This window comes from Electrophorus electricus, chromosome 16, assembly GCF_013358815.1.
Source record: "Electrophorus electricus isolate fEleEle1 chromosome 16, fEleEle1.pri, whole genome shotgun sequence".
Classification (NCBI taxonomy): Eukaryota; Metazoa; Chordata; class Actinopteri; order Gymnotiformes; family Gymnotidae; genus Electrophorus; species Electrophorus electricus.
The window spans coordinates 4917171-4933661 of NC_049550.1; the positions used below are offsets into that span (position 1 = coordinate 4917171).

Consider the following 16491-nt stretch of genomic DNA (forward strand, 5'->3'; position numbering starts at 1 on the left):
TTGCTGACACCTAACATTACTACATGATTCACATAAAAGACAAAATGACTCCATGACATCTAGATTTCAAAATTTGATAAAATATTGTGCAAATCAGACCCAAATTCAGACCGCACTGACCATGCTGGTCAAAACTGCGTTGCCCTTTATCCAGTTATTACAAAGAATGCCGTAGTCACAGTGACGGGTGTCTGGGCTGTTTCTATAGCATAACACATTTCCCTGACTCCACCCATGGGTTGTCCTTCATCAGCTCTGCGTTCAGGAACGGGTCCTCTGCCAGTTTCTCTTCAATCCATTTAACCAAACTGCAAGTAGAAGAAGAAACAAACAGGCAGGAAATGAATTCTTGAGCAGCCTTCTCCATATTAGTACAGCCCGGCTGAATGAATACTATTTGATTGGGATTTTGAGTGGGATTTTCTTTCCAGAATTCATTCTAGCCAAACAAAGTCTCAAATCTTCAGAAAAACTCCATTGATATTCCTGTGGTCAAGCTCGAGAACCTCAAGTCTCAGAATGGCTTTTTTGTCCTGTGGATAAGAATTTTAAAGTGTCCATCACTGACCCCCAACATAAGTGTGTTCTTTCTTCCTGGTTCTTTACTTCTTTAACCAGAGCAGTCACAAATCGTCATGTTATTGCGTGTGCAGATAACGCAATGATTGTGAGCAAGGTTAGGGAGTCATGGTCCAGTATGTGAATACTTTGTCAAATGGAACAGCCACATTTTATATACACGTTTTTCTACTCTATGGCATGAACTCTGCTAACTTTCTCAGTCTGAAATGTTTCGATGTGTTGCTTAAAAGTTGTTTTGTGCTTAAGCAATGGTGTATTTGCCACTCACTCTGGGATAGTTACGGAGCATTTCTCTCTCGTAATCTGCAGCTGCATTTTGCGACTGTCCACCTCTTTTCTCAGCTGAGTCTCATCCAACTCATCCATCTGCAGACACGCTATAAACAAACAACCCCATAGATTTATCATTATTGCATTTGTTTCAAATTTTGAATATTTTTGCTGTGCATGCCCTGTATATTAAACTGTTTAGATATTTTAGAAGTAGCCAAATAACCAAGTTGTCTGACCCAGTAAAAATGCTTGGTGACCCAAGTACTGCAATGCAATGAGGCCAATATTTATATTTCATGTATTTCAATATTTGGATACAATGTATTTCGGCATATACATAACACACATTAGAAACAGGACAAAAGGCTCTGAATGATGATTAACTTTTTTTTTTTTTTTGTGCTGCATTAAGCAGGCCCACGCAATGCCAAAGTCAGATTTATTTATATCGCACAACAGCCGTCGTCACAAAGCAGCTTTACACATGTCCATGTCCATGTCCATGCACCGCGCTGCACCTGCCCTGCTCCCAATCACCTGATTACTAAACACAAGCACCTGGGTCTTGGTGGTGCTTCTGTCCCTTATTTAAAGCCCACCGGTAACTGTCCTCGAGTGCTGGGCGTTGCACGCCGATACAGGGCCTTTTCTTTCCTCACTGCTGTGCTCTCTGGTTTCCTTACTTGCTTCCTCCCTGTTGCCGTAACAAATCTATGCACGCTTAATAAACTTTCTAATCGATATCTTGTGTAAAGTTTCAGGTTGGAATCCCTGCCGCATTTATCAGCTCCTCAATATTGATCACAGCTACAGGAAGAAACTTTTAAAATTAGATTCTGCCTAAATAGTTGGCCATTGGTTAAAAGAAGTAAAACCAATAACAACAAAAAACCCTGCTAAGGACCCGTGGCCAGTTTAGCAGATTGACAAACATAGATGGCTCTAAATGCTACAAAATGAAAGCTTACGTTCTCTGCAAACGTTTAAAAAATGACCAAGCAGTTTGAAATTCTCTGAAATAGCATGGCAGAGGTTTTTCAGTAAGGTAACACTGGGAGTTACAAGTCTAGGCACTGCCAGTGCTTCTGGTCTTTGCAGCAGACTCAGCACAGGCTTGCAGTAATGCGACATGCACATTGCACTGGAATCAAAATAAAGAAAGGAAAAAACAAAACAATCTTACCGAAGCTTATGTGACAAATATCCAAAGTGAGGAAATGCGCTACGAGTTGAGGTGCTGAGGTCCAAGAATTGCTTGACGGATGCTGTTCTTTTCTACGAGGGAGAAGGGTCTAATATTCTTCTTTTGCCAAGTCCAGGTGTGTAAATGCAGTCCGATCACCTACACCTGACAGCCCAGAAGTGAAATGGCCAGTTGGTTTGTTACCCAAATTAAAGGGCTAAGGCCTTCGTGTGTTTTGATGGAAACGGGGTGTTGCCCCAATTTGACTCTGCATTTCCATTGTAAAAGACATGCAAACCTGAGTTCACTCTGCTCTTTGGTTTAATCTGAAAGCACTGTTCCGGTCACAGTGGCGATGCAGTTCGCATCAGAATTCCTGCTCCAAACACACTGTCTTAAAACAACAGTCTCAGTTTAAGAATGACTTTCATATTTCCATGAATGCCATGGTATGGATTGTGCTGGCAGTTAGCAACCAAGGGCCCTTCTTATTGTTATATCACAAAGATTTTCAACAGAAAATCAGACTTGCACATAGATGATGTAGCACCCAGATGATTTACTTAACCCAGCACTTAGATATAAAGTGTATTTCAAATACTGTTAATTGAAATTTCATTTATTCATTTACTTCTTTATTTACCGAAATGTGCACATTGATTTGAGAATGAAACAAGCCCAGGCTGCTGAATGTTTTCTTGTTCAAGCTAACAGAAAAGAATGGTCGGTCGCATTATGTTCTTACTCAAGAAAGTGCATCGACATGCAGTATTTACAGTGCGTCTGCACCCTGTGACAAGCGAGTGCGCTTTTGATTGACAACAAATCCCAGAAAATCCTCTCAGATGGAACAGTGGTTGCAAGCAGGCTTATTTGATGTTTTTTTAAGGCATTTTAACCAGTTTAAATCATTTTTAAAAAGCAAGGTTGTCTGCATTGTGATTTGCCCATAAAAATGTATCGCATGATACATGCAACAGCTGCAGGCTCGACATGCACATATACGTTTAATGGGATTCAATAAAGAAGATCTTTAATGTTCAAATGAAGATTAGTTTGTGAGGTTGAAAAAGTCAACAGAAATAATTATCCAATTCCCACCTTTACTGAGAAGTAAATAAACAGCACATCGTTTTAAAAGGCCACCCATAACAAAACAAGTAAACAAGCTAAAAACCCAAGTCAAACACACAAGAAAAGATCACTGGAACACTTCTGAATTAAGTATTAGATGCAACTATAGGATCAGAAGTATTACCAATTTTAATCTTTGTTGTGCAGTTACTGTTATGTTACTGCTCTGAATTACAGTATTTTCAGTGAGAGGCTGACCTCCACCACCCCAGACATTGGCTTAGTTTGGCACTCTACTCGACTGAAACAGCAGACACAATGTCTGTTTTCACCATAGGTGTGATCAGGCTAATACCTCAACAATTCAGTGGCAACAACTTCAACAGCTTCCTTAAAAAAGATTTGAGAAAGGTTGCTTTGCTCGGTGCCATTTTAGATTTGTTAGGCTCATTAGCACAATTATTGAGGATGAAATGTAAACTGACTCGAAATCATCATCCACAAAATCTTCTGTTCTTGTGCTGATTGTCAAGCACCCAGACACAGTGCATGTTTTCTTGAACTGCTCTTTAGCACCTATACTACTTTTGACTGCTACATCTTAATTTCAGGAGATAATATTTGCAGATCCTTTGGGAAAAAACCTACCAGGCTGTTAAACTCTCTTTATCTTATGCAGAAGCACTGGCTCCCACGCACAATCATGAGCATGAAACTAGACCTAGTTCTCTTGCTGAAGTTAGAAATCATGGTCTCAGATTTTAGATGCTGCAGCTTGGTCTCATTTGAAATGTCAATCTGTACCAAAGAACTGATGCAGGGTACATCTGATTTATATTGTATTTATTTACTGTTGACTCTTTAGAGACTATTGTTGATTTGTGTAGAGAGTCGTGCCCCCCCATTTTTGAATCTGAAACGAATGTAATGGGCCACCTGCTAAGCCACCTTTGGCCACCAGAGGGAGGCAGAGATCTGCTCCTTCATATATCGGGCACCATCATCTCCTGATGTTCTTCACCTTGGGGTGAGTCTCTCCTTCCCTCTATACAGGAAACTGCAGAAAAACTGAAAAGCAATAGAGGCAAAGTAAACTTTGCATTCAGTTAACATCGATAAAACAAAACAAAAAAAACATTTATGTGGTTTAACTTAAATATATAAATATATATATATATATATATATATATATATATATATATATATATATATATATATATATATATTTAACTTAAATAAATATATATTTTTTTTTCTCTATGCACCCCTGATTTCTTTTCCTCAGTTTGGACAGAGCACTCTCCACCATTTCACTGCGAGTTTTACTGTGTATGACTATGTATGTGACGAATAAACCAAACTTGAAACTTAACTGAAAAAGCAGACCCAAAATTATTTTTGTTTTAACTAGAACTTGATTAAACTCACAATTAGCAGCGCTACTGCTCTGCCAGTAAATTCAGTGACTTTGCTGCATTTTTTACCAACAAATTTACAGCTATGAGAAAACATTTGAAGGACATTTGAACGTTAATCTCCGCTGTGGTTTGGTCACTCTTCCATAATGCACAAATGTAAAATCAGGGATCCTTCAAAGACAGTGCTACAGATGGCTGCCATGTTGGTGTGCATCATTTTTGTTTTGCTTGTGAACTCATTGTTCTGCTATAGTAACATGAGCTCTTACATTATAGAAGATTTCATGAACATCAGGACTTCCTCACCCCATCCCTGGAATTACTGGACTTTCTGTTCAAAGGTGTGCTTTTCATTGTTCATGCAATAAAACCCTGGAGAAGAAAACATGTGCATGCAGAGTCTATGCACTCCATTACTGGGAATATTACTCTCAAATGTATGCTCACTATGCGATAATCCAGAAAAAGTTAAGATGCTGCTTGGCAGAGACCTTACCTCATCTTCTGTTTTGTGCTTCACAGAAACCTGGCTGTGTCGATCAGTACTAGACTATGGATTGGGGTGCTTTTAGGACTGCTGCTAACAGTCTGGATGAATACATCAGCTCCTGCAAGGACATTTGTGCACCATCATACAGTAGGGTTACACAACAATGACAAAGGATGCTTGGATGAATGAAGGAGGCATTTATAAATAGGGAGAGGGACTGGTTAATGAGGCTAAATACAGGTTTCGCAAGGAGGTGAGAAATGCAAAACGTCTGTGCTCTGAGCAACTTAATCAGCGATTCTCAGGTAGCGACTCAGCCTCTGTCTGGAAGGCTTTCAGACAGGTCTCTAATTTTAAAGGCCCCCACTCACTGAACGATTCACACCTGGCTAAGGAGCTGAATGTGGTGGACTGTCAATTTGAAAGACAAAAGGACAGTCCTGACACATCCCTCCTGAGTCCTCCCCAACGCCAACCCTAACACCTCAGTAGAGGGTGGGGCCGCCACTCAACTGGCTGCCTTTGTACCCCCTCCTCCACCCAAACCACAATAACAACTATCTCCATTCTGTTTCTCCCTCCACCCTGAATCGCTGTGCTGACCAACTACCCAGATGTGGAGATGTGCCAGCCTGCATCAGATTATCACAAATCGTCAGTGTTTCGAGTGCCTCGTAATGTCCCACCTCACAACCCTCAGTGACCCACTCCAAGACCCCTTGCAATTTGCCTACAGATCTAGTAGATCTGTGGACGATGCAGTAAAAGACCCCCCACTGCATCCTACAGCAGCATGCATGTGGCATCTATTTCCCAGAGTCAAACTCCCTGAGTATGGAAATGTACTTGGCCAATAAACAAATTCTGATTCCATTCTGCCCAAGGAGGACTCCTGGAGTTGGAATCCAGGTAGTGATTACCTGGGAGAAGAGTCTATTACACATTTTTAAAGACTGAAAAATGCAGCACTGACAAATAACCAAGCTCAGCAGAGGTACTGGTACAGATGCGCATGCTGAGGATGTGCTAAAATCCCTTAGCGATGGCCACTGCGTGCCTTAGTGAAGAGGCCATTTATCAAAGTAAGGACCATCTTTACAGCTTATCAACTCACTCCAGTGCAATGCCCAGAACGAGCTCAGAAACCATCAACAAGCATTTGAATATGAATGGCTAGACTAAAAGGTCATCAATGGTCATCTGAAAGGTCAAGTGGGGCTATTATGTCCTGTTTCTCTTCTAAGGACCCTGTTGAATCTGTGTATTTCACCTCACTTCTCCCTCTGAATGCAAAGGCTTCATGAGGATATCTGACTGTAGATCAGACCATAAAGCCATTCATGCCATTGCCTGGTGGCAGCAGGCCTGTTAGAGATGGACCGAAAAATACCCACATAAAAAAGAAGCAAACACAAACTCAAGGTTGCTTTACAATGACAAATGTGGAGAGAAAATAAAGACATTCATTGACACAGTCAACACATTCATTAACAAAAGCGACTGAGTTAATAGGAGAAGTACACTGCCCGAGCTGTTCTCAGCAAAATGCTAATGGAACAATAATGGAGATTATGGCTGTATGGGGGTTTAATGGTGTCACTGGTGTTTGTGAAGACAACTCTGAAGACCAAAAGCTTTACAGCAGGGGTGCTCAAAGTGGCGGTGAGCCAATCCACATATCAGAAAACCTCCCCAGTGTTTCACAGTGATTGCAGCAGCATGTACCAGCTGCCTGACGTTCACAAACATTTAGTCACATAGAAAATCGGGTGAGGCTGCTTTTGGTGGTTCCTGCCTCATGTGCTGAACTAAAAAGAATTTTCAGTTTCGTTAGAAGATTTGAAGACCTGGTTAAGGAGTATGATGACAATCATTTGAACATCATTGCGGCCTGAAATATTGTAAAATATGATAAAATGAACAAAGAACATGTTTTAAAGGGAAAGCAGGACTTGAAAGAAATGGAAAAGTGAGGAAAGATCTTTAAAAGCACAAGGTATAAATATAGGACTATGAGAAGTAAGGAAGCAAAGATACAGGAGACCACAAATATTGTATTAAGTGTTTAGCAGAGTTTCTCACAAACAATAATAAAAGCTAATGATAAAAAAATGATTTACACTGATGAATTGATGAAGCATGTGCATTCTGCACCTGTGTAAAAGAAAAATAACTAAGGACAATGCTGCTTCATGAAGTTACACACACGTGTGTGCGTATATATATATATATATATATATATATATATATATATATATATATATATATATATATATATATATATATATATATATAGTTTCAAGTCAAATTTAGTCTGAACACAACTAAGAGGCTAAGTATTTTGTAGCTTTGCACACCGTTTTCATGCACATCAACCCATCTAACGCACTAAAAGAAAAATTGGAAAAGCAAAAGTCTAAATGTTTAAGTAGCTTGTCCACGCTGCAAGCTAGAACAGCGAAGGTTTTAACAAAGACAATTGTTCTGCATCGTTTGTGCTGATCTGTCATTATAAGTGTATAGCCCTCAACCCCTTTATCGCTGCAGTCAACTACTTTTACTGTAAGGCCGTCTGACGTCACGAACGCACACCCTAGCCATTTAAGCTCCGCGTCAGTCAGTCTCCGATCAGACGTGGACGAAGGTCTGCAGCTTGAGAACCAGCTGGGCGGTTTTTAAGTCTTTAAAAACGTTTTCTTTTCGGATATTGCAGAAACAGTGTAAGACATTGGAGGTGAAACGCGATTCTCAGCTACCTTTCTCCACTGTGCTAGCTTAGCTCGCTACTGACCGCCGTTATTTTGTGCGCGCCAATTTGGTGAGTTGTCCATTTGGCGACGCATTTCACCGTTATGTTGTTTTCGCATTAGATATTTAGTGTCTTCGTAGTTTGAGCCACAGAAAGAAACTTGTATAAAAGTGCATAGAAATCTTGACATATTTGCTAAAACTCGCTAGGTTATGAGGCAAAGGCGGGGGGAAAAAAAATCAAGCCCCCAGTCTACTGTGCCCGGATCAAATCGGAGCCAGACGGAGTGTTAATCAGATAATGCTTGGTGAAAATCGACTAGCGGCTTCGGGATATTCATTATTGAGGATAAGCAACAGCCATCAATGAACAAACTTCCCACCTAGCGCGAAATAAAACAAAGGTGAACTGAGGAGGGCGAACGAGCTGCGGAACCTGAAGGGATTCAAAACTGTTGCCGCGTTTTCTGATCGACAGGTAGGTTGACTCGCTAAGCTAAGTGTACCCGTATTTGATTTATTTGGATTTGTGTAAAAAATGACCACTTAACTAAGATGGTAATGGTACAGTGACGCTCCATGTTTTATTTTTACCGTGATTTTGCTCGTTTCCGACGCTAAGGCTGAAGCGCTCTCGTGTCGGTTTGGTGTTTTTGCTGTTTAGATGAGCTGTGTGAGCGTCTGCGCTGTTAACGTTAAAGGTTCTCACGAGTGCGTTTCTGCTTGTGAGGACACTAGTCATGGCAGTTTTATTCATCAAACAAATATCTGAGCACTAAAATTAAGCATGTGTTAGCTATTTTACCGAATAAAGCAATATATATATTTCATATGTGGAGGCTGGCGCGGTGGAAGTAACGGCTAGTTACTTGTTCAAAATTTCATGCTAACAGCCCTTTTCTCAGTCGACTTATAGCTTTGCCTTTGCAATTGAAAAGTGCATTTAATTTCCCTGTGCAATTGAAAAGTGAATGATTTGACCAGACAACGACAGGCTGATGTACATATTTAATCGGTATGCGTGTTGGGCCGTGAGGTGATGGTTTGCATAGAGGTTCCCGCCAAAAACGGACGTTGGACCATATGTTGTACGTTTTTAAGAGTATGTATGTATGTATGTATAACCTAAACACACACACGGATATCTACAAATATCCGATCCAGTTCTCTCTGTAGTTGTAAAAACTCAGCACAGACCCTACCTCTTTTCTCAGTATTTCCATTCATCATGTTTCTAAAGCGACTTTGGGTGTGAGAGGAGCTATATTAACCTATTACTATGAAGTTATTATGATGAGGCTACTAATCTCTGGAAAATAGCGTTGTGGCACAAGGGGGCTCAGTAAAAGATTGCGGAATCGGGTAGCTTTTCTCACATTTGGAGTAGCTTTGTGTTTCATATATTTAAGGGGTATTGTCGCTGCTACTTGCCAAAAACGTCCAATAGGGTGGTCTGTGTTATACATATATTTGAATAGTATTTCACATAATGTCTGTTAAGTTAGGTAAGTGATTTCAACTTAAGTTAAGCTAGGCAAAAGTGTTCCACTTTTGGCTTAAAGCTGATGTACAGAGTTTTCAGTCTGGTATATTAGTTATTATATTAGTATTTCACTTTAACCCTTGTGTGGTGTTCATATTTTTCTTACTCAGCCAACACATACTCTGTTAATGCCATCCTATAAAACACGTGGCAGTTTTTCCGTGTTCCTCTGGTCCTGTGATCCTGTGAACATTAAAAAACAATGTTCTTTTATGAGAGAGGCCGTTGTAACAGTTGCCCAGGCGTAGCCGGGCCGAGAAGTGATCTTTTTATGGACATTTTACCACGGACTTTTTATATGGACTTTATATGAAGTATCTCCTGCCCCCCCCCCCCCCCCCCCCCCCCCCCCCCCCCGTGTAATTGGTACACGGGGGTCGTGGTATTTTAATGTCCTGTATTTTTAAATGAATTTTATGTACAATGTAGTTTTTTATTATTATTAGTGTTTTATTGTTTGTTGACACTGATTTATTGAATCAAATAAATCTGTTCTTAAAAAAAAATCTGTTCAGTCTGTTCTTGTGCACCTTCTTAATCCTGTGTCAAAGAAAGAGAACGCAAGTTAGAACAGGACGGACGGACCCCTTTCCGCGGTTTTCCCGCCTTTTTTGCCCAAAGGTTTAGACCGGCTGCAGGACCTGAATTGGCGCTGCATACATGGGAAGTTGCCAGTCAGGGATGTCCTGTACAGGCACGGGCTCACCAGGCACCCTCGCTGCCCAAGGCCCAACTGTGCCGAGGAGGAAACTCTTCGGCATGTGTTTTGGGACTGTGGGTATGCGCGGGATGTCTGGGGTAAAGTAGCCGACCTGTGCAGGACATTAGACCCGCAGTTTCAATTGACCTATAATAAGGTCACATGGGGGTGGCCCCAGGATACCAGGCCATCCTTCGCGCCCCGGATGTGGGAGCTGGTGAGCATCACCAAAAAACATCTTTGGAATGCGAGGACCAGCCTCATCCGAAAAGGGACGCGCCTGGATACCTGGGGGTTGATACAAAAGGTACGTGGTGATTTGAGATTCAGGATGGAGCATGACGTCATCCGGTGGGGCTACCACGCGGCGAAGGAGAGGTGGAAGGGCCTCTTCGAGCTGTAGGCCCCCCGGCGTCTATATAGGGTTTTAGTTTCAAACGGTTTTATATTTAGCTGAGACTCTGCTCCATCCGGTGGTCCCAACGGACCACCGTGTTTTATTGGTTTTTAGCCACCATGGTAGCTTAGATAGATTAAAACTTTGTTTCAGATAGAATTGTATGTCTGTTTTAACTAATAAGTGTGTGTTTTTGTTTGGTTTTTATTATGCAAAGCACTTAACTAACAAAATTAACATTGTTTTAGCACTTATTGTTTTAGTGTGGGTTTTTACTGTTGTGTGTTTTACCCTGTTTTAACTAACATTAGGCATACGTTTTAACTTGGACATTGTTTTATTTCAACCATGGTGGCTTAGCTCTTAGGTCTGTTCTTATTTCTGTCTTTTACTGAGCGGCCGTTTTAACAGTTTTAGTTGTTTTACTCGGTTGCCCAGGCGCAGCCGGGCCGAGGAGCGATCTTTTATGGACATTTTACCACGGACTTTTTACATGAACTTTTATCGCTTCTCGGCCTTTTGGCTAAGATCAAGTGTAGTATCTGTTCTTATCGATTGGATTTTACGACGGATTCACACGGATTTTATGCTGACGAGAATTGCTGCGCTTGGGCTTTTTTATAGCTTTTAGCGAGACCAAGGGTGATCTTAGGTGCAGTTTCGGGAGGCTTGTCCTCCGTTACCGCATGTGATCCCTTGGTCTCTTTTATTGTTTTATTTGATTTTTAGAATTTTAGGGTGTTTTTTTAATTTTATTTTAAGCCCCAGCTCATCCCATCGACAGGAGGACGCCGTACTCAAACCGGCCAGCAGGGGGAGGACCTCCCAGGACGAAAGAGGCTGCCGGCGTGGGGGACCAGGCACCTCCTCGGCTCCAGGACCGGCCAGGGATGGCCACGGCGGAGGTAGGGATGGCTCCTCGCAGCACGGCGCAGGCTGCTGAGGCCCCGGCCAAGACCCCGGCCGCCGGCAGGGCCTCCCTGGCGGAGCCGGGCCTGAGGGCAGGCAGTGGCCTGCTCAATACGGCCCGGTTCCGCTGGAGGGACCCGCAGGATGGGACCTGCTTTACGGAGCGGGTCCTCTTCATACGGGAGGTCCTGTTCGGCGGTTTCGGGCTCGATCCCGGGGCACTCATTTGCGCTCAGCGCAATGGTGCCCAGAAATACTTCGATGTAACGTTTGCGAGTGATGCCATCTACCGGAGGGTCCTGGAGCTGGGGGATGGGATGGGTGGCCATCCGGTCGGGAAGGACTTTGTCCTTGAGCCCTTGTGGGACGGTGACCGGCGGATGGTCACCATCCATTTCTTTAACCCCCACGTTTCGGCGGCCGAAGTCCGCAGATTCTTGACGATGTATGGGGAGGTCCTCCCAAGCGAGAGAATGGTGAGGGATGAGCTGGGGATTTGGAACGGGCGCCGCCAGTTCCTCATGAAGTTTGGAAGGAACAGCGAGGGACAGGAGAGGTACCCCCCCGCATATTTTACATATGCTGGGAATCGGGGGTACCTATTCTTCAGGGGGCAGCCTGCCTTCTGCAGGGGGTGCCAGCGCTACGGACACCTGGCCGAGGGGTGTCAGGACTGTGAATGCAGGAATTGCCTGGGGCCGGGGCACCAGGCAAAAGACTGTAAGAACCCCCGCCGGTGTAGGGATTGCAGGGGGGAGGGACATATGTCGCACTCCTGCCCCAAACGGGTGCGATCCTACGCCACGGTGCTGGCAGGGGGCGGGAGTGCGGCCTTACAGCCCAGCAATCCCGGGGGGGAGGGACTGGTAACAAATAAGGACGCTCCCCCCCCGGGAGGCATGGAGGAGAACATTACCCCCCCTGCTACCCTAGGGACAGCGCCAACATCACCATCGTCATCATCCTCATCATCGGCGGGGGAGGAGGACCCGGCCCCGGGCCAAACCCCTCGGTCAAAGGGGGCACCCCCTGCTCCTCTTGGCAAGGCCAAGAGGAAGAGGAAGCAAGCCTTGCAGGAGCAGGATAAGAGGATGAAGGCGGGCCCCCCCTTAACGGCGGCGCCCGTTGAGGGGTCCCCCCGGCCCACAGACCCCTCCCTGCTTGCCAAGCCGGGTGGCCCGGATGAGAATACGCTTTCGCCACCCTTGCATTATGGCGGCAGGGAGGGGCCTCCGAACGAGACTCCCTATATTGGGGATGTTGGGGATAAAGTGGAGGGGGGGGACTCCTCGTTTTTAGAGTCTTAGGGATTTTTACTGTTTTAATGAGCCGACTCTTTCTTTCTTCTTAATATGGCAGATCTTATTATTTTAACAACTAATGTCAGAGGACTGCAAAACGCGGAAAAGAGAGCAGCAGTGTTCCAGTGTTTGGCATCGTCCCCTTCAGCAATCTGTTGTTTGCAAGAGGTTCACCTGAGGGATCGGAGGGACGAGGCTATGTTCGCTCATCAATGGAAAAAAGGTAAAGCCTACTGGAGCGTGGGTGGCGTCCGCTCTTCGGGGGTGGGGATCCTGTTGGGGGACCCCACTTTCGAGAAGGTGAGCGCCTTTGACATCGTGCCGGGAAGGGCGATGGGGGTGGACGCCACCTGGAGAGGCCAACACCTTCGGGTACTTTGTGCCTACGCTCCGGTAGAGGCCTCGTCCCGAATTGCATTTTTTGACGCACTGGTCCCGTCCTGTGTCACACATAGACACCTTTTTTTGGCAGGTGATTTTAATGTCTTCTTGGAAGGGAGAGCGGATGTCAGCCGGAAGCATTTTCAAAAGCTGCTGAGCGATTTCAGTCTCTCTGACGCTTTTAAAAAATGCAACCCCAGGGATCCGGGCCATACCTGGCATAACAGTCGAGGGGCAACAAGCCGTTTAGATTATATCTTGGCGTCACCCTCCGTGACTTTTAAGACAGCCTCCTTGACCCCACGCTGGTACTCTGACCATTTGGTGTTGGAGGCCAGTGCTTCCATTAACGCGCCTGCAGTGGGCAGGGGTTATTGGAAGCTTAACGTGCAGGTCTTAGAGGAAGCAGAGTTCCTATCTCTGTTCCGAGACCACTTTGCAGCCTGGCGAGGCTGTAAGGATGGTTATGTCTCTCCCGCGGCATGGTGGGAGCACGTGAAAGAGTGGACCCGTGCTCTGATAACCCACTACTGCCGCCGGCGCAAGGCCGAAAGGCTGGGTCGAGTCCGGGATGTGGAGAGGCAATTAAAAAGAGAATACGTTGATCGGAATAACGGAGGGGAGCTGGACCTCGTTAGAGTGCAGGCCCTTAAAGACGAACTCAGGGTTCTGCACGAGAGGTCCGCGGCAGCCCTCCTGTTTCATGCCAGGATGCAGCAGGCAGAGGAGGATGAGTGCTGCACCGCGTCGTTTTTTCAAAGGGTCCGGCAGGCTCGTGAAGAGCGATGTTTTACATCGCTCAGAGACTCGGAAGGCCACACCTGTTCGGACCCGGCCCGGATGATGGAGGTTGCAAAAGAATTTTATAAAAAACTTTTTAATAAAAGGACCACTAACTTTGAAGTAGGGGAGCAGTTCCTAGAACATCTTAAGGTTTGCCTTCCGAGCACCGCCCGGGACAGCTTAGAGGCCCCCTTTACTCTGGCAGAGTTAACGGGGGTACTTGGCAAAATGAACCGGCGCAAGGTCCCTGGCCTGGATGGACTCCCTGTGGAGTTTTACTCCACATTTTGGGATGTCCTAGGGCCGGAGATCGTGGAGGTAGCCGAGGACGTGCACCGGCAGGGTTTGCTCACTGAGAGCATGCGGTCCGGGGCACTCTCCTTATTGTATAAGAAGGGCGATCCTATGGATCTCGCTAATTGGAGGCCCCTGACCATGCTTTGCGTAGACGTAAAAATCTTCGCAAAGGCCCTGACCGAACGACTGAAAAAAGCCATGTCACTCTTGGTTCACGGCGACCAGACCTGCGGGGTCCCAGGGAGATCGGCTACCTGGAACCTCCATTTGATCAGGGATGCCATCTCCTGGGTAGAGGACAGAAATGTCCCTCTGGCGCTAGTGAGCTTAGACCAGGAGAAGGCGTTCGACCGGGTGGACCACCGCTTCCTGGAGAGGGTGTTGATTAAGCTAGGGTTTGGGCCCTTTTTCATGAGGTGGTTCCAGACGTTGTACGCTGGGGTGGGAAGCCGTGTCTCCATCAACGGTCACCTCAGCGAACTGGTCCCGCAAGTGAGTGGAGTGAGACAGGGGTGTCCTCTTTCTCCCCTGCTCTACGCGCTCTATATAGAGCCACTTGCGGCCGCCATAAGGGCCCACCCGGAAATAGACGGTCTCCCCCTCCCGGGGGGCGGAGGTGCTGTGGTAAAGCTGGCCCAGTACGCGGACGACACTACGTTGTTCGTGTGCTCGGACCAGTCGCTCAGGCACGCCTTGGACATGGTGCGGTCGTTCGGAGAAGCTTCCGGTGCCGCGTTAAACCTCGGCAAGTCGGTTGCCAAGTACTTCGGCTGCTGGAGGCACAGGAGGGACATCGCTGGTGAGCTTGCCCTCAGTGATGGACCCCTGAAGATATTGGGGGTCCACTTCACTTCTGAAGGGGCTGCCCGGGTAAACTGGGCAGAGCGATTAGCTCTTGCCCGGAAAAAGTTGGGGCTGTGGAAGTCCAGGTCCCTGTCCTTCCTAGGGAAGGTACTAGCATTGAAGGCCGATGTGCTTCCCTCACTGCTCTACTTGGCTCATGTATACCCAATGCCCCGCTCGATGCGGCGGGGCTTGACAAAGGACGTTTTTAATCTCGTCTGGGGGGGCAAGTATGAGTATGTGAGGAGGGAAGTTATGTACCTGGGAAAGGACAAGGGTGGGAGGGATGTCCCTGACTTCCCTCTCAAGTTGGACTGCCTGTTCTTTGCACAGCTCTGTGCACGGTTAGCTGCTCCCCTCGAGCACCCCCATCAGTATTTTATTCGGTTGTGGCTGTCCTGGCCATTACGTAAGGTTGTGCGCACGTGGTCTAACTCCGGCCCCAAGGCTGAGACGCTGCCGGAGCACTTTGACCATATGGTACGGTGGAGCAAGTCGCTCCCGGCGGGTCTGCGGCCCGAGTCCCTTGCCAAGCACAGGTTACTGTACAAGACTGTGCTTGAGGCACGGGGGACTCGCGCAGTTGTGGGCCTGGAGGAGGACACATGGTCCAGAGTACAGCCCAAAGGTCTAGACAACCGGCTGCAGGACCTGAATTGGCGCTGTATACATGGGAAGTTGCCAGTCAGGGATGTCCTGTACAGGCACGGGCTCACCAGGCACCCTCGCTGCCCAAGGCCCAACTGTGCCGAGGAGGAAACTCTTCGGCATGTGTTTTGGGACTGTGGGTATGCGCGGGATGTCTGGGGTAAAGTAGCCGACCTGTGCAGGACATTAGACCCGCAGTTTCAATTGACCTATAATAAGGTCACATGGGGGTGGCCCCAGGATACCAGGCCATCCTTCGCGCCCCGGATGTGGGAGCTGGTAAGCATTACCAAAAAACATCTTTGGAATGCGCCTCATCCGAAAAGGGACGCGCCTGGACACCTGGGGGTTGTTGCAAAAAGTGCGTGGTGATTTAAGATTCAGGATGGAGCATGACGTCATCCGGTGGGGCTACCACGCGGCAAAGGAGAGGTGGAAGGGCCTCTTCGAGCTGTAGGCCCCCCGGCGTCTACATAGGGTTTTAGTTTCAAACGGTTTTTATATTTAGCTGAGACTCTGCTCCATCCGGTGGTCCCAACGGACCACCGTGTTTTATTGGTTTTTAGCCACCATGGTAGCTTAGATAGATTAAAACTTTGTATTCGGTAGAATTGTATGTCTGTTTTTTAACTAATAAGTGTGGATTTGTGTGGTTTTTAAAGCACTTAATTAACAAAACTAACAATGTTTTAAGCACTTATTGTTTTAGTGTGGGTTTTTATTGTTGTGTGTTTTACCCTGTTTTAACTAACATAAGGCATACGTTTTAACTTAGACATTGTTTTATTTCTACCATGGTGGCACCTTAGTTTTTTTAGGTCTGTTCTTATCTCTGTCTTTTATTGAGCGGCCGTTTTAACAGTCTTAGTTTGTTTTACTCGGTTGCCCAGGCGCAGCTGGGCCGAGAAGCGATCTTTTAAG

The 16491-nt window shown here is 45.9% G+C and overlaps 1 protein-coding gene and 1 pseudogene across 1 annotated transcript; one reads left to right on the forward strand and one right to left on the reverse strand.

The window, feature by feature from the left end:
- Nucleotides 1-19: 19 nt before the first annotated feature.
- gng13a (guanine nucleotide binding protein (G protein), gamma 13a) lies at nt 20-1138 on the reverse strand. Its single transcript, XM_027015763.2, has 2 exons — nt 851-1138; nt 20-308 (listed from the first exon to the last, which is right to left on the reverse strand). Exons 1-2 carry the CDS (start codon nt 988-990, stop codon nt 203-205), a joined length of 246 nt encoding a protein of 81 aa, XP_026871564.1. The 5' UTR covers nt 991-1138; the 3' UTR covers nt 20-202.
- A 9773-nt stretch (nt 1139-10911) lies between these two features.
- Nucleotides 10912-11091, forward strand: LOC118242795 (annotated as a pseudogene).
- The last annotated feature ends 5400 nt before the right edge of the window (nt 11092-16491 follow it).